The following is a 19,347-nucleotide window of genomic DNA, read 5'->3' on the forward strand; positions in this document are numbered from 1 at the left end:
GTAGTATCTTGCTGCAGCATTTTGAACTAGTTGAAGTTTGGAGAGGTAGTGTTGGATGAGACAAGAATACAGTGAGTTACAGTAGTCTAAACTCATAGTGAGTATATACTAAAGTAGTAGTACGAAAGTCCATCCATTATCTGTAACCGCTTATCCTATTGAGGGAGCTGATCCCAGCTGACATTGGGTGAAGGCGGGGTACACCCTGGACAGGTCATCAGACTATCACAGGACTGACACATGGAGACAGACAATAACACATCTACGGGACATTTAGAGTCAACAATGAACCTAACCTGCATGTCTTTGGACTGTGGGACTGCTGTGAGGCAATAGTGCTAACCACTGCATCACTGTGCAGCCCTGGTATGAAAGTATTTCTGTTAAGAGAAATTCCGAAATAGCAGACTGATTTATGATGGAATTAGTACTGTGGAAATGTACATTGTACTGTATCAAGGCAACAGGTAAACATGGAAGTATTGAGATTGCATCAAAAGCAAATCAAAACAGGAGCAGATCAGAAAACAGGTCTTACTAAAATGTGATCAAATATGCTTATAAAACAGGAGAAATTAGTAGGGCTGTCAATTGATTCAAATATTAAATCACAATTAATTACATGATTGTCCATAGTTAATCGTAATTAATCATAATTTGTGAAGTATTTTATACTCTTAACAACATGGGAGTGGACCTAAAGTATATGCTGCTTTATCCAAATGTACATATATATTTATTATTGGAAATCAATTAGCAACACAAAACAATGACAGATATTGTCCAGAAACCCTCACAGGTACTGCATTTAGCATAAAACAATATGCTCAAATCATAACATGGCAAACTGCAGCCCAACAGGCAACAACAGCTGTCAGTGTGTCAGTGTGCTGACTTGACTATAACTTGCCCCAAAACTGCATGTGATTATCATAAAGTGGGCGTGTCTGTAAAGGGGAGACTCGTAGGTACCCATAGAACCCATTTACATTCACATATCTTGAGGTCAGAGGTCGAGGGACCCCTTAGAAAAAATGGCCATGACAGTTTTTCCTCGCCAAAATTTAGCGTAAGTTTGGAGCGTTATATAGCCTCCTTCGCGACAAGCTAGTATGACATGGTTGGTACCGATGGATTCCTTAGGTTTTCTAGCTTTAAAACTGAACCTGCTACAACCTAAAAGTTGCAAGTTGCGTTAAAGAAATTAGTGGTGTTGAAATATATTTGCGTTAACGTGTTATTATCGCGTTAACTTTGCCTCTTAGAGATGCCTGGTTCAAATAAAAGCCTCTCTAGAGGGGTAAATAAAGGCCTTGTTCAGGCAAAGGATTCAATGTATAATATGACAGGGGAAAACATATTAAACTCTTGTATGTTAGTAATTGATGCACGTAAAACCATTTAATCATATTTTCACAACAACATTAGAATATGATTTTTGTATTGTCCGGTCTGAGTGTGTGTATCCTACTGAATGTGCCACCCCTCCCCATGCTGAGACTTTAACTAAGACTGCAGCCCCACTAACTTGCCTGATTGATTCAAGATTAATACCAAAGGATTGTACACGATTTCTAGAAACCTTTGTGTCTGAGCAAGCTGTGGAGGGGTTTAGACTCTGAAGAAGATTAAATACTAGCAGATTTAATCTCAATCTTTTTGGTCTCCTTCTATGAGGCATCAGCTGCCTCTATCAGTGTGTGACACGGACACACTGTGGATTATTATCAACAGGGAACCATATGAGTGATAGCCTTTACTGTACCCCGGGAGCATCTTTAAGCACTGCTGTGTGATGAACTGAAAGGGATGATAGGGGTCAGATTGAAAGGTTTAAAGGGTTTATTCCATTCCAGATGTGACTCAGATGTGATCCAATAATCCATTGATATCTGGCTGTGCATGTATATAGTAAATGTGGGGCCGAGGGTTTCCACCCGGCACGGCTCTGCAGCACACTCTGGCTGTGAACGCTCCGTCCTCCTCACGGCGAGTGCCTCATTAACATTATGGTTCTCTTATAGATTTGGGTTTAAATCCAAACTATTGCCGAATAGACGCTTTTGATTTTTGCTTCGGAACCAAATCCTTCGCCATTGTCTTGTCTGTCAACTCTCTCTCATCCTGTGTGTGGAATCTGACTCCTGCTTCTCTGAGCTGAGACTCCGTACGGAGCAGACTCTTTCTCTTTCAGTTTGTAACATCCGTCGTCTAAATGGGTTGTATTTCCGTAAAAAAAAAAGCAAAACAACGGTGGGGGCGTTGGGTATGTAATGGGTACATCCCAAGTCTCTTAATTGCATCCACGTTTCCCTCACTTGCGTCTTTGTGAAGGAAATCATGCGAGGATAGAGGAAATGAGGAAATATGTTTTTAGAGAAATGAGACGTCCTTTCAATCTGAAGCATCACGTGAAGCGACGTCCGTTTCTGATGACGGCGGCAGCTGATCACAGCTGGATCAGCTGTCAGTCGGCTCTAACAGCTGTAGAGACTAATAAAGGAACACAGTTCTTCTCACAGGTAGAGCAGTAGTGTTTTCTCTCTGTAGCCTGTTACCTGTTTAACAAACACCTGCACATGAATAACAGCTGCAGTCTGTATTTATACTGTGGACTGAGTCCTGCTCAGAGGCTCAGGAACCATCTCTACTGGCACAATATCTTCATAATAGGGATGCTAATTTCGAAAAATGTTATTAACCGATAACTGACCCTCGTTAACCGATTATTAGTCATTAACCGACAAGATTTGTGCCTCGCGCCAGCTGCAGTGTATGAGCATAACAGACAACGGAGTACTCAGTTCACCCGTCCCGTAGCGTTAACTTAGCATCCACGCTGCTGTGTGTAGTGTCGCGGACATGCAGCCACTTTCCCAGTAAAAGTCTCCATCGCACATTTAGTTTAGTTTAGCAGGTTGTCAGCTGTGTGTCTGCCAGGCGTTACAACACTCTGTCTGCAGGAGCAAGGGAAGGAGCAAATTTATCTTTTTTTTGTCTTGAGCTGTCACTTCTAAACAGGGACTCGCAGATTTTTATATATTGTTACACTTTGAAGTTTTTTCACTTTGACTCAGAACTGAACTACTGTGTGCATGAATCCCTTCTCCTCCAGTTTATCTCCAATGACTTTATAAATGCCACTACTTTTGTGGACTTTATTTTGCATATTCTCTATGTTCTCTTGGCCCAGACATCAAGCACACATCGGACTTCCGCATAAGTCTTTTACCTGTGTCCATCTCAACAAATGCCGGCACAGGAAGCCTGCGTTTTGGTGTGCTTGGAAATGGTCTGAGACCACCTCTTGTATGCAGTCTTGGACCGGTTGTTTTGGTCCACACCAGTACAGTTACTGTGTTCACAACTGCCCAAACGAACCGCATAGAAACGCAGACAACAAGAGGCTGAAGGAACCTTTTAGTTCATTGAAAAGTAGTTCCGGGACTAAAATTATCAGGAAGTTCTTGGTGGAAACCCAGCTGTACAAATCTTCCAGGAAACATGGACAGACACCACGGCCACCAACAAAAACCCTGAGTAAAAGTAATAACATTTGACTCACACCGGGTTAAAAAGCTGATTTTTATGGGGACACGGGACTATCAAGACCATACCCACTAATTGCTGAAAATATGCAGAATGGACAAACCCATTAAATGGCTATAAATCACAAATGTTTCCCTTTCTCTGTAGGCAATGAGCCATGCCCATCACATGACTGGGTGACAGGTCTTCAATCATACTCTTGGTATGATTAGCAACTTCCTGAAGCTCCGTGCCAGATAGCTGATGTTTTATAACTGAGGCTCGTGGCTTAACCACACCTTACTTTATGTTGCTGTTGTGAAAAACAATCTTTGCACATGCTTTGGAACTGGTTTCTGTGAAGGTCAATCCTTCTAATCTTTTCCTATAAGCAGTGCCAACAAGATCACAACCACCACATGTTCCTAAATCAATCGAGAAAGATCAAGGAGGTATACACATCGGAGGCCACGGACCATTCAAACAGACACGGTGCATACCATCTCACCACTTGTTAGCACATCATCAAAATTCATACTTAAGCTTGGGACACATCTGGAGACTGGTTGAAACCTACAAAGACTGGACAAACCACACGTAGGGATTGTTTCTTTGACAGTCAGGAGCCAGGAGCATAAACCTTAAAATTCTTGCAACATGAAATACAGAAAGATTCTGACTGAAATAGTGTCGGATTGAAGCCAACATTTTATTGGCTTCAACTATTTTTCAATTATTTGTGTCTATCATCATTGTACTAATGAAATGTTAACTGCACCCTCTACCTCTCAGACATCTGTCTGTTGTTTTCCTAAGTTGCTATGAATCCTGAGCCCAACAAAGCAACCTGGCAGCCTCCTTGTCAGCTTGTTAGCAAACTATTTGAATAAAATCTGCCTGTGCCAGCTGAGGGAGGATACCTGCCGTGATGTCACTGATCGGGGTGTGACCAAAAGTGCAGGAATGCTTAGTTTCAGCACACGAAGGGCACTGAAGGAGCTGTTGCCTCTTGTGAGTCAGTGTTCATTTAGCCTTTAAATGAAACAGAAAGCTGTGAGACAGGGAACATCCAGGATTCCTCCGAGCTCGCCTCTAAATTATGTACCGTTTTCAACATATATCCTGGGCATCTAGGGGTGTCTCTGACCTCCTCTCCCCCTACCAACCCTCACGGTCCCTCAGATCCACCTCAGCTGGTCTCCTCTCCACCCCCAAGTCCAACCTTTGTAGCTTTGGGGACAGAGCATCCTCCAGGGCAGCTCCCAGGCTTTGGAACTCCCTCCCACAAGACATCAGAGACTCTGATTCCCTCTATTTCAGTCCTGCCTCAAGACCCATCTCTTCTCCTCTGCCTACTCCTAGCCCCCCCACCCTTACCCATTTGTCTGTCTATGTGTATGAGTGTGCCCCCGTGTGTGTCGTTTGTCTCATACTTCTTCCCGTTTATATTGTTAAGCGTCTTTGAGTTCCTGAAAAGCGCTATATAAGTTGAATTTATTATTATTATTATTATTATTATCAAAGGAGCACATATGCAACTGTGTCTTTTTGTATACACAGAGTTGTAGTCTAGAAGTGGAGTCACACAGCTGAATTAACTGTAGGTCATAAGAGAGCTTAGCACACAAAGGTAACAGCAAACAGTGTCAGTAGTTCAGGTAATAACACCTCACTGTCACTCAGACATGGCAGTAATGCTCACTCAAAATACAGATACACCAATCAAACTGGTTGTTTCTCTCCATTGCTCGGCTCTCCACAGTTTGTTGAACACGATAAATGAGAAAGAGCATGAAAAAGCATTCACACACACAAATGAATTGCCAACTCACACACTGGGCTTTTTTATTTAGTTGGAAAAAGCAGGAGAGCAAAACAAATTGAGGGCAGCCTCTCTGCTGGAGACAAATACCTGACCTGCTGCATTCCTCATACTACATTCTTTCTTTTCCGTCTGTCACACACACCGTTTCTCTCACTGCATGTGTGTTCATTAGGTCACTCTCTGAGAAGCAGTATCGACCACCAGAGAGCAACATGAATGTAAGAGTAAACACACTAATACACACACATCACATCACGTACATGCACACACACCACACACTCACACACTCTCTAAATGGAGAGAGTTTCCTGACGAGGCAGACAGAACAGAGACAGAACCTCAGCAGAAAGGGCCAGACTAAAGCCTGAAGGCACAGACACAGCTAAGCCCCTCTAAACTCACGCACACACACACACCCACACACACACACACACACACACACTGTAGATGGATAGAACGATATTGCAGGCTTTCTCCCTCCCCAAAATGTGAGACAGACCCTGTCCTTTAATGCAGTGGATGCACACAAAATCTGATTAACATTATAATCTCATGTAAATCCTACCGTATTGTTTGACTGTCATGTTCCTAAATTTCTGGTCTAGTCAGAATCATACAAAACGAAGGCGACATCCAAACCAAAAATATTCTGTAAACTGTCCGCGTATGATGCACAGCAGCTTCTGTGCACTACAGTATCCTGGCCGTACAAATGTATTTTCAATATAGGAAATAGCAACATATTAAAATATATCTTATCTATATCAGACTATAGGCACGGGATGTGCATTACTGCCTGCTGCTGCTGCTGTATTTCTCAAGTCACAGAAACCCCTGAGAGTGTGTTTTGGATATTAATAATAATACTGTCGGTGATGTGTCATGTTTTTGTTCTGGTGCTCTGCACAGATCTGACACCTGCCCCGTCCGCCTGCCCGCCCTCAACCCCCTGTTTTGTGCTCCGCGCAGTGGTGTCGGAGGGTACTGAGATCACGGGGACCGCCGTTACACAGTAACCTTACATTTTTAGGTTAATCAAAGGTACCAGAATTCACAAATATGTAGGATATTACTACTGACATTCATGTAATATTACGTCGCAACGTCTGCTGTATTAGCCGTGTGTAATACTACCCACTTATTTGCATATAGAGCGGGGAAGTGAGATCCAATCACAAGTGGTCACTCGAGACAGACGCATGTGGAGAGTCAGTCCTGTGATTGACTGGCGACCTGTTCAGGTCTATCTTGTCAAATAGGATCGGCTCCAGCCACCCGCGACCCTCTAAAAGGATAAGCAGGTATATAGCTAATGGATGGATTGTTACTTTAAATGTTGCAAGTAATGGTTGATTGAATACAATGATTACTATACTATGTTATGGAGAGTACAGACTAGGGATGAACCGATACCGATACCAGTATTGGGTATCGTATCTGATACTGTGCTCATATATTCGCACTTGTACTCGCAAAACGGCTCCGATACAACGGCACCGATACCACTTTACGGCAGCATGACGTTAACCTCTTGTCACCAATTTCGGGTCCTATCGCACGCGCTCACGCTCCACCTCCCCGACGGTGCACGCTCAACCTCCCCGAGACGGGCCGGTGGTGAACCCGACCCCACGGTGCCGGGATTGCACCTCAGCCGGCGCGCGCCGGCCGGCTCTCACTTTCATTGCATCACGGGGTTTTGCTTGCACCCTCTGACTCGCGCGTGCGTTAGACTCCTTGGTCCGTGTTTCAAGAGGGGTCGGGTGGGTTGCAGACATCGCCGCAGACCCCTGGCGCCTTTTACGTGGGCCGAGCCTCGCCCTGGGGGCACGACGCGGTTGGGGTAACACTAAGGACAGTCCACCCCGGTTGACAGTCGCACCGGGAGCAGGGGGCCCCGTATCTACCCGGCGGGGAGAGAGGGCGCAGCGAGCACTTTGGCTACAGCCCCGGGAAGCACCTTCGCCCCGAGCCTTTCCGAGCCGACCTAGAGCCGGTGGCGGCGCACCGCCTTGTATGTGGTACTTCCCAGCCTGCCGTGTGTCGCTCACACCCTCCAGCTGGCTGTTAACGAGGGTGTTTTGGCACAGAGAAGTACTCGTGTCGGTACTCGGTATCGGCGCGTACCCAAATGTAAGTACTTGTTCTTGTACTCGGTCTGAAAAAAGTGGTATCGGTGCATCCCTAGTACAGACTATAAAATGAGCATCATTCAGTCAGCCATGGACCTATAAGGTAGAGCATATCTATTGTATGCATCTTTCCATGGGTCCTATAGTCTGCCAACACAAGCTGGTTCATGGTGTGTTTTATGTGAAACTTGATACTGTATGTTTAAATAGTAAAATACGATTAGATCCTATTTTATACATGTAGGCATGTGTGTGTCTGTGTAATTCTGTTAGAAGGTGCATGTTTTTGCGTGTGTGTAAAGCCACATTCAGTTGTATATTTATGCACTGAGGACCCGAAAAGCTTTGATAATATATATTCATAATGTCAATAAAGATCTGTATTTCATAAGCTCAAAGAATATTAAAGTAAACATAATGAAATGCTTCTATGTTTTAACTGCTGGGTCTCAGTTTATTGATCTGAAGGCCATTCTTCCCTGCATACACTGAGAACAATAAATAACTGTCAAGTAGAAACTACCGGCTGGATTATGCACTGCCTAACCACTTTACTGACGAGTTTGAGCACCGACTGTCTGACCTCTATCTGAAATGTGTGCTTTAGTGACTGAAACAATGGATGACAAACTAATAGATGATCATTCACAAAATATGATTGGGATATTATCATGTAATCATCTGCCTCTGTGTTTGTCTGTCCCATATCTGTCCCAAAAGCATCATGTGTCTGTGATCTGCAGCTGTCATAAGCTTGTGCATGTGCGTGTGTTTGTGTGTGTGTGTGTGTGTGTGTGTGTGTGTGTTGGTGTGTAACAGTGCCCTCACTCTGTAGTACCCACCATCTGGAGCCCAATAGACTGCCATATGGCTGAATCCAGTACAGGTCTACAATGGGCGGGTGTACAATGGAAAGAGACAGAGAGGGCACGACATGAGACAAAGAACACACTTCACGCTGAGAGGGTGGAGTATTAACCCCTACTGTACCACCGACTCACAACAACTGCAAAATACAATAGAACGCTTCCGTTCAACAGATCAAATTGTATTTTTCTCCACGTTGGTTCACGTACTTCTATAAAGGCCCTTCACTGTGTTTCATTGTGCTACAGTACAGTTTAACAGTTAAACAGGTAACACATTAAAGGTGCCGTGTGTAGGATTTGGTGGCAACCCCTCTGCTCACTCCTCCCTTTGCAAGACTATATTATTATTATATTACTATTATTATTATACACTAAAGAAAACGTAAATATCAATATTATATTCAATTTCTGCTAATAGATCCCCCGAAATGCTACACACTGTTCCTTTAAGTAAATGTAGATCTTAAAATGCCATTTGATTGTGATTTTAAACCAAGCCATCCCAAACCATGACTATAGAAAGGGTAAAGGATGTACAGTACTGTGTGCCATTTAATCATTAACCCACCGTTCTTCTACACAAATCACAAGCTTAAACATACCGATGAAGCCTGTGGTACCTTACTGTACTGAACTTGTTGTACTGTACTCTCGAGTGTTTCATCAATAAACAAGCCACATAAGAGTTCTCATTTGTAGCTTGACTGTGAAGTTAATTAAGAACAAAGTGGTGTCAAAGACAAAATTATTTCAATGATTCGGGTCCTTAAACAACATTATCTTGTTACTGTAAACTGAATTACAATTCTTCTGCTGCTATGGCACTGAAAGTTTGGCAGGTTGGATTCGAGCATGGCACCTGACAAGTGTGTGTGCGTGTGTGTGTGTGTGTGTGTGTGTGTGTGTGTGTGTTATGGACGTTAGGCAAGTGAGTCCACTGAACATGAAAATGCTGCTGTCACGGCTACAGACAATACCGCATTAATCAATTCAAAATCCATCTTTAACATTGATTGTGATTTGGTATGGTACTTTTACCTATAGAAGCATTTTCTACTATATCTACATTAGTGCTGTCTGATTAATCACATTTTCATCATCATCGCGATATGAACATGCAAGATAAACACGTCACAAAAGACTATACGTGAAATGCAATAAATAAGAAAGATCTTTATATTTAGGGATGGTTAACGAAACCAGTTATTAAAGTAGTAGTAGTATTTATTATCACGCTGAAGCCCCTCCCAGCTCTGTGACTGGGCTTTGGAGCTCTACACACACACACACACACACACACACACACACACACACACACACACAGCAAAGTCGGAAAACAGCTGATCAGAGAGGCCACGGTGAAGTCGAGTTGACGACAACTTGTTACTGTAAGTAACATCAATACACCTGTTCAACAAGCATAAACATGATGTAACTGTTAAACATGTAGAAAAGCAATATTTCAGTCTGCTCTGTCCGCAGTCTGTCAACCACCGCCGCTATGTTTACACAAGCACAGCACGCTAGCTCGGCGTATAGCAAATTGTAAACAAGTGTAAGTTATTTTATTGATTTCTGAATGACTTTAGTTCCCTCTAGTAAGCAGTGATCCAGTGTACGTGTCCGGGGAGTTTATTGTGAAGGGTGGAACGGAAGCGGTGAAGCGGTGAAGCGGTGATGCGCAGTTGTTGACAAGTTTGGAGCAATAAAGTTGTTGCTGTCTTGGTGCAGACTACGGAGCCTCCGTGTTATTATTTCATTACCTTCATAAAGTATAGGTGCAATGTAGGGATGTCACGAGAACCAATACTTCGGTACCAAGTCGATGCCAAAATTCTAAAAACGTGACGGTACTCGTTTTCTACAGTACTGAAGGTACCATACGATGCCTGCAGAGTCCGAAATTAACAGCTGCCAATCGCCAACTTTGGCTGCCCTTGTCCTCTGCTCTCTGTGTTTGAGTTTGACACACACACACACACGCAACAACGCCATGCAGCAGCAGCTCCAGAGATGCAGAGATCCTTTATGTTCGAGAAGAGGATTCACTCGTGGGGTAAAAAACTGAACTGAGCAAACTGAATTTCTATCTTTTGTTACTTATTGCTAAAATCTCTGAAAAGTGGTGGGTTTTTTTTTTATTGAACTCTGGATTCTTTATTTCTGGTGAATGTTTTGGGGATTTGCATTTGATTATCTTACACGCGACTCCCCAGATCCACTTGGTTTGAACCAATCCGACAGCATCAAATCAAGTTTCAGTAGAAAACCATGAAGAACTAACGTTACATTACTGAGCACCAGTTGGATCCAGTTACTCTGCTGTTAAAATGACGTCACACATTGACTTTGCTCGGCCGTCCTCCCATATACAGTATTAACGGCCACCCTAGTATATTTGTCGACCTTTTTAGCACTTTAACTAGTTGACTAGTAGCGGCAGAATGCTGCCGGGTAGCGAATGGAGAGCTCTGCTCTGCTGGTGCAGCCTCGGGCTTCACTGTCTCTGCTGTCCGGGCTGGACGGAGCAACGGCGGAACCGCGGAACTACGATGCGGCAGCCCGACGTGCTGCTGCACTCTGCTCACCCAGGACTGGATGGGGGACGGACTGCTGCACGGGCTGCACGGCATGGAGGATGTTCCCACTGTAATGTAGGCTTTCTGGGTGCTGCCATGTCACCCCTCGTTGGACTGACAGGCATCATCAACAAGCACAAGAGATACACATCAGATACAGATGAACATCGGCCCCTGCCATGACATGTGCCGATAGGCTGATGGCAGTGAACAAGGTGAATATCGGCCAATACGGATGTTTGGCCGATAAATCGGTGCATCCCCCCACATTTCACGAACAGTGAAGTTTAGTAACTAACTAAAGTAGAATTTCTCTTATCTTTGTATCAGTTCCTCCACTACATCTCCTCTTTTTCCCTGCTTTTCCATTCAGAGCAATGTGCATAATCTGTGCCAGCAGTGCCAAAGCACCACAAACAACATTTACTGTCTTCCTTATGTCACAAGTCCTACTGTATCAATTCATTCCAATTGGACTTGTTTCATCTCATTAGATGAATTACTGTGATGGCAGAGTACCAAGAGAGAAGGCAGAGAAAAATCAGCTGCAGACAGAAAACCTCTCTCTGATTCTCTCCGTCTTTCTCTCTCTTCTTCCCTCCATCCCTGCATCTCGCTGCTTCGGCATAAATATTTGATTTCCTCCTCCTCCTCTCATCATGTCGTACACAGATATTTTCAGCCGTCTACAGCCGGGCTCTCCATCTACAACTTAGAGATTTAAGTCACACGACTCACAGCTGGAACATTATAGAAATACATTCCTACACATTTATAGACACAAGCGTGTCGGCTCAGTCTCTGTATTTATTTGCGTATGTCTGCGTGGTGTTATTTCTGGAAAGTCATTTCTGTGGCACCCTCTGGCAGGAAGAAGACAACACCCCGCCCCCTTCATCCCTTTCTCTTTTTTTCCTTCTCTCCCTCCACCTGCTCTTTTTCTCGCTCCAATTTCTCTTTCTCAATCTTTCATTTCCTTCACACACACACACACACACACACACACACACACACACACACCAAGCTTCGGGGTACAGGTATTGCAGCTTCTCTTTTATCAGCATCACAAAGCTCATAGTCGGTATCTTTCCCCAACAGGATGCAACATTAATCTGCCATTGGCTCACCTGCTGAGAAATGTACTGACTAAAAATACTTCAGCAGATTAATCATTATGTCATGGATTATTTCAGCAAACAGTACTGCATTAGTTAGGCATATGCAGATTTAGCTTTCATTCATCAAGCCATTTTTTTCAGTCAATCAGTAGGAAATTTGCTATGCACCGATCTAATACTGATATTGGATAATAATAATAATAATAATAATATTAATAATAATAATAAAAATGTACTTTATTTGTCCCCTTTGGGGGAATTCCTTGGGTTTTTATTCTGTTGTTACTTTTTCTTGATTGACACACACACACACACACAAGCGTATGAGAGATGTCAGAATGATGGGTACGCCCCTAGCAGTTACTATAGGGGTTTGATGCTTTGCTCAATGGCACCTCGGCAGTGCCCAGGAGGTGAACTGGCATCTCTCCAGCTACCAGTCCACACTCCGTACCTAGTCCGTATGGGAGTTGAACTGACCCGAAGACTTGAGCCGATTCCCAAGCCAAGTCCCATCGGACTGAGCTACCGCCGCCCTATTGAGCCAGTACTGACTCATACAGCTGATATATAGCTATAGCAATTCAATTCTATGGTTACGTCTGATTGCACATACTACGTCATGTGTCAGCAGCAGCACGCCGGTAGACCGCATAGCTGAGGGAGCTAACAACAAACATGTATTTCACACCTGCTACTTACTACTGAGTTTGTGACTTAATTGTGATTTCATGTTTACATTTTGTTGTCATTTTATGAAGTTGTATTGTTTTATATTGGAATTTTAATTCCTGTTCAATTTTTCACCAATTAGTTGCAGCATTAGAAAGGTTTACGCTTGAATTGTAATACCTGTTAATTCTGATGAATATACATCAAACACTGGTATCGAATCGGTACTCAGTATCGGCCAATAACCAAAAACCCTGGTATCAGTATCTGGACTGAAAAAGTCAGATTGGTGCATCCCTAAAAGTTGCATCAATATAATATAATATAATATAAATATAAATATATATATATATATATATAAATATTAATATACATATATATATATATATGGCTGTGGTTCTGGATATTTGTGCCATGCATTTCTACCTGCAAAACCACCACTGTAGTACTCCTGCTGGACTGTTACCATGGTTACAGCTGTGATGATAAAACAGAATTGTTACCAGTTACTTCCAATGTAGTACTTCTACAGCGGTAGCCATGATACCAGTTCTGCAAAAGTAGGCCTACTACAGCTGTAATATTTATATGGGACCGTTAGCACAACATTTGTGCCATGCAAAACTACCACTGTAGTACTCCTGCTGAACTGTTACCATGGCTACCACTGTAATACTAATGCAGGATGAGACTGTTACCCCGGACTACCACTGCAGTACTGATGCAGATGGACGTAATTCACATACTGTATTAGACCTCAACCTCCTCCATGTAATCCTTTCAGACCTTTTTACATTATGCACATCGAACACACACACACACACACACACGCACGCACACACACACACAGACACACACAATGTGTGGCAGTGAGTGGAGCTGATATGATTGATGAAGTCTTTTAGGGTAAGATAATCCCACTCAGTGGCTAATGGCTTACAACACCAGATGGGTTGCTACCACTCTCTCTCACTCTATCTCAATCTCTCTCTCTCACACACACACGCACACACACACACACACACACACACAAATACAGACACGAGTGCAATCAAAGACAACCACCGTAAAGGTCGCAGAGAACGAAGGAAAGTAATGTGAATTCAAGGACGGACAGAGGGAAAGGGGCACACGTAGAAAGAGGGGCAATATGCTATTTGTGCTCAAAATTAACCCACTGAACTAGCTTGACAAAGACGCACAGAGGATAATGATGTTCTGAAGCAGTCAGGAAGCTTTTACAAGCTCATAGAGCTACACATACACTTTACAGTATGAAGTCCTAATAATAATATAACACAGACACTATATTTTGCAAAGACTTCTATGAATAATTTAAGGTGGTAGAGAGAAGTCGGTCATTGCTACGAGCCGTCCGGTCCTTGTACAACCAAAGTGAGAGCTGTGTCCGTATACTTGGCAAAAGTCAAACATGTTTCCAGTGGGTGTTGGCGTCTGCCAGCGTTGTCCCTTGTCACAGACTCTGTTTGTGATTTTCATGTACAGGATATCGAGTCACAGCTGGGGGGAGTGTCCGGTTTGGGGACATCAGAATTGCGTCTCTGCTCTTTGCAGATGATGTGGTTCTGTTGGCTCCATCAGACCGTGACCTCCGGCGCGCACCGGGGCGGTTTGCAGCCGCGTGTGAGGCGGTCGGGATGAGAGTCAGTTGGGAGTGATTCGCTGCCCCGAGCCTTGTAGTTCAAGTATCTCTGGGTCTTGTTCACAAGCGAGGGTAGATGGATAGGCAGTTCGGTGCGGCATCAACAGTTATGTGGGCGCTGTAGCGGACCGTTGCGGTTCGGGGGAGCCGAGACAGGAGGGAAAGCTCTCGATTTACCCGTCCATCTACGTTCCGACCCTAACTTATGTTCGTGAGCTTTGGGTAGTGACCGAGTAGAGCCGCTGCTCCTTCGTGTCGAAAGGGGCCAGCTGAGGTGGTTCGAGCATCTGATCAGGATCCTCCTGGACACCTCCTTTTGGAGGTTTTCCGGGCATGTCCAACTGGTAAGAGCCCCCGGGGTAGACCCAGAACACGCTGGAGAGATTATATATCTCCTCTGGCCTTCCCCAGGAAGAGCTGGAAAATGTTGCCCCATGCTGCCCCCTCGACTCGATCCCCCCCCATGTAGTCTGACCCTGAAAGACCTAGAGAGAACACCCGGCTGCATGAATTCTATTAGCGGCTTCAGCTGTATGAGTCTCTCCGTTCACGTGGATGTGGTGAACAAACAGGATTACACTTCAGGGATGAAAGATACAAGTGATTGGGTGAGTAGATTTTTAGTTGACTAACTCATGAGCTAATCCTTACTAATGAGGTGCAGGCTCGCTTCAAGCACAATGGGGATTGAATTTCACCATTATTCCTAATGCAACTTGTGTGAGTGTGTGCGTGTAAGATTTGACTGTTTTGGATTTGATGCACTTGTGAAACATTTCTCTATGTTTTGGCTGTGGAGCTCATTGCATTAAAACGAATGGCCCTTCTAAACAGGATGTTAAAAGAGAAGTATATACGTTGATTTCCTCTTGTTCTCTCTGTTCTCGGTCTCTTTGTCTGAAACATCTTGCTTCTGTTGCAACCTAGAAATATTTTATAATTTACATTTTATTGACCTAGAATAGATTTAAGTTATCTAAGAAGAAATATACACTACACTACACTATTATCTGATTTATGTTATTATCACGAGGTCAAAGTTCAGAGTGATGTGATGTCATCAGTCAGCGCAATGTTATTATTGAAAAGGTCAAAGTTCAGGCTGTGATGAGGTCATCAGTCAGCGCAGTAGCGATTAGGGAACGTGCTTGATGTTTTACATATGTGTGCGAGCGGTTCTGATTGCTTCGTGTAAAAGATAACTTCAACAGAACTGGGAAGAATAAAAGTTGCCAAAAGGAAGACGGAGTCATGTGTCTTTAAGGGTGCAACACTTCCCCTAGCTCTCCTCCTCTCCTCTCTCCCAGACCACTGAGTTAATCTGATTAAACTAGCAGCTGTCTGCGATTCTGTAGCAACAATAGCAGCCTGCTAAGCAGCAGATTAGCATCATTACATCATGAATTATGCAAGCTACAGACACACAGCAAGAGAAGCTGGGAGACGACAATGTGTCGGTATATCATATCAGTATATCATACAATAATCAGTCAAATAATATGTGATGGAAGGAACCATGAGTAGAAGATAGGGAGAGAAGTTTATTTGTTTTATCCGGGCCAAAAGAAACGTCTTCATTGGTGATTCTGGTCAACAGATCATTGGTTTTATGTCCTTTCAAAATTCTTCTTTAAAAAGATGGGTTGGGCATGGTATCAAGTGTGATATTTTTTGGAATGTACCACACTAAGGCCATATGGTCAAATTTGAATAATTCATTTTAAGGCTGTCAATCGAATAAAATATCCAATCGTGGTTAATCGCATCATCATTCGTAGTTGAACGCAATCAATCAAAAAATGTATCGCACAATTTTTATCAGTTCAAAAAGAACCTTAAAGGGAAATTCGTCAAGTATTTAATACTACTATCAACATGGGAGTGGGCAAATATGCTGCTTTATGCAAATGTATGTATATATTTATTATTAGAAATCAGTTAAAGGTCCCATATTGTGAAAAGTGACATTTTCATGGCTTTTATATTATAAAGGAGGTTTAAGTTCTATATAAATACTGTGAAAGTATCGCAACGCTTAATCCACAGAGAAATACACACAGTCCGTATTCAGAAACTGAGCTTTTGAAACAAGCCGTCAGGATTTCTGTCGATTTGTGATGTCACAAATCTACAATATTTAGACCATTTCAAAGTTTTAAACGTAAAAATTCGAAATGGGTCCCAGTTTATTTCCTGTTGCAGTGTATGTGAATGACATCAGCTGACAGGAAGTAAACATGGACCCAAGCTGTTGCCTAGCAACGCAATTCTGTTGCAATTCCATTGAAATGTACTAAAACGGAACGTTTCAGACAGAGGGTAAATACAGGTATATTCAAGCAGACAATATGGGCAAAATAAAGTATGTAAACATGTTCTAGTAGAAACCAAAAATACAAATATGAACCTGAAAATGAGCATCATATGTCCCCTTTAACAACACAAAACAAAGACATGACAGATGGCTGTCAAGAATGAGCTGCCAAGCTCAATTCTTAAGGCACCGTGTTTTAAGCCAACAAGTCCTAAATGTTCTCAGAGTAATAGAAAGTTTCAACATCTACAGTTCTGTGTCAACTGAGCAAACTCCATCTGCTGATGAAGGCTGTGTAATACAGTGAAAAGCCAGTGAGTGGACCTTTTGTTGATATTTGACAGACTCAACAAACCGATCCGCGAGGCCGGTGACGTTGTCCTGGTGGAGCTGGACTCTCTGACGGCGGTGTCGGAGAGGAGGACGCCGTCCAAGCTACGTGTCATCTCGGACAATGTCTCCCACCCACTCCATGATGTGCTGATAAGGCACGGGAGTACATTCAGTACCAGACTCATTCCACCGAGATGCACTGCAGAGCGCCACAGGAAGTAATTCCTGACCGTGGCCATCAAACATTTCAACTCCTCCCTCAGAGTGTCACACACTGAGACAATCGACCGGACCTCGACTTATTTCATCCGTCAGCAGCTACAACTTCGTCATTCCTTATTATTTGTACTTACAATACTGACTTAAGTGTACAATATTTTTTGCAATAATTCAACTGTGCAATACTCTAGCATAAATACTGCACTTATACTGTACATTTCATGAAATATTCGTATCTAATTCTTATTTATACTATTCTTTCATTTATATTTAACACACTTAATAGATCCCACTTCTCAGCATTTCTTTTAATTTTCTATTTACTTATTTACACTGTGTTCATATATTGTATTTGTTTCATGCACATATTTGTATATATTTCTTATAGATCTCATTTCTTAATGTATTTACATTTCTCTACATACAATGTGTTATATATTATAGTATTATGTAAATCATTTATATTTGACATACTTCTTTATTTCTATTTTTCTTATATTCATTTAAGCTTATATATAAGAGCAACTGTAATGTCCCTATTTCCCCCCGGGGATCAATAAAGTGTTTATGATTCTGATTCTGAACTGCTGTTTCCAAGGTTAAGAATTAATTTTATAAAGCCTGACAGAATAAGGATTTATCCCTCCGACTGTGTTCTCCAATACTAGATATGGTCTCTATTCCATCTCTCTTTGTCTTCCTAGACAGCAGCGTCTAATGAAGTAGACATGGGATGTCCCAGAAAGAAAAAAAATCACACAACACAGCGTACCCAGAGGGAAAACTGCATGAAAACAAGAAAAAAAACAGGCAAGCAGACAATCATCAGGTGGCGTTGTGTATAAAGAATAAAACATGTTTGATGTGGAGAACAAGGATGTACCCTGCAGCTGTGCACAGCCCCTGGCTCTCTCTCACACACACACACACACACACACACACACACACACACACACCGACACACCAGCAGACAATGCTTGAAAGCAAAGAGGGACAGCCAACAGGTAGAGCAGCGTAGCATCGAGAAAGTCTATTTTCATCCCAAGCTGTTCTAGTTCCATTGAGTAGTTAAGAGGAAGAGGTGCGGGGGTTATGGTACATTGTTCTCCTCATTGCATCCCTCGGTCCGTTCCCAATCGTCTTACCTTTCTTGCTTATGATAATGCGGAGCAGCGGATTGGCTGACGACACAGCTTTGTGGAAGTTGTCATCGTTGTTGATCGGAAGGAGGTCTCCGTGGACGTCGGCGTATCCCAGCAGCACGTCCACGCCAGGGATGCGATGGATGGTTTGGAGGAGGCGGTAGAACTCCTGGAAGCCACCCGGTCCGTTCCTCTTTAGAGCGAAGCGTCGGTATTCTGCCTCAAACTGAAGAAGACAATGAAACACAGACATCAAGTGGTGCTTCCCCTCAGATGTTTCTCAGTTTAGGACAGCACGGGATCAACTTGTAATTGAATACACTGACAGCTGAGACAAACTAGATTACTATCACTGTTTACAGTTTATCATTTAAACATAATGTTCGAAATGTGCGTCTGGCGGCTGCCACTACTAACATCAAAGACATACGATCATAGAACGCTGCAGTAATATCATGTGTCAGTTTTATCATGTATCCTGGCTCAGAGCAGCATTCTGTGAGCAGAAAGACAACGCTCACACGTTTACTGTGATACACCTGATTTCAGGCTCGGTCTCACAATACCTAAACACACCTCACGCCAAATAAGAGGAAGCCACAAAGCCACTCCTTGATAAGGTATGTAGCTTTAGGTTTAAAGGGTCAGTTTATTTCATCTGTGATGGTATCCATCCTGCAGATTTCATTATTGTGATTTCATTTGTCTATCTGTCTTCTGATTTCTTCCTCCTCCCCAACATAATAGAGGTGAATAGAAGTATTCTATTTGTACTGCTCACAGTATTGAAAAAGCATTTTAAAAATTCAACAGCAACATCTCTTTCTAGAGTCAGTGCCAAATACAATAAAGGCAAATGGATAATCCGCAGGCTGCACTGTCTATTTTTATGGGGACTATTTTCTACTGAAGAAATAATCCTTATGAAAACTGTCTGAAGAAATCTCAGAGAG

The 19,347-nt window shown here is 42.9% G+C and overlaps 1 protein-coding gene across 1 annotated transcript in view; it reads right to left on the reverse strand.

Annotated features, from left to right (window-relative positions):
• The window catches only part of pard6a (par-6 family cell polarity regulator alpha), a 37,789-nt gene that overhangs the window by 9,312 nt on the left and 9,130 nt on the right, over positions 1-19,347 (reverse strand). The window contains exon 2 of the mRNA XM_037767931.1: positions 18,398-18,620. Coding sequence (XP_037623859.1) covers positions 18,398-18,620 — 223 coding nt within the window. The remainder of the gene's footprint in view (positions 1-18,397; positions 18,621-19,347) is intronic.

The sequence above is a fragment of the Sebastes umbrosus genome, chromosome 4 (assembly GCF_015220745.1).
Source record: "Sebastes umbrosus isolate fSebUmb1 chromosome 4, fSebUmb1.pri, whole genome shotgun sequence".
NCBI classification, from domain to species: domain Eukaryota; kingdom Metazoa; phylum Chordata; class Actinopteri; order Perciformes; family Sebastidae; genus Sebastes; species Sebastes umbrosus.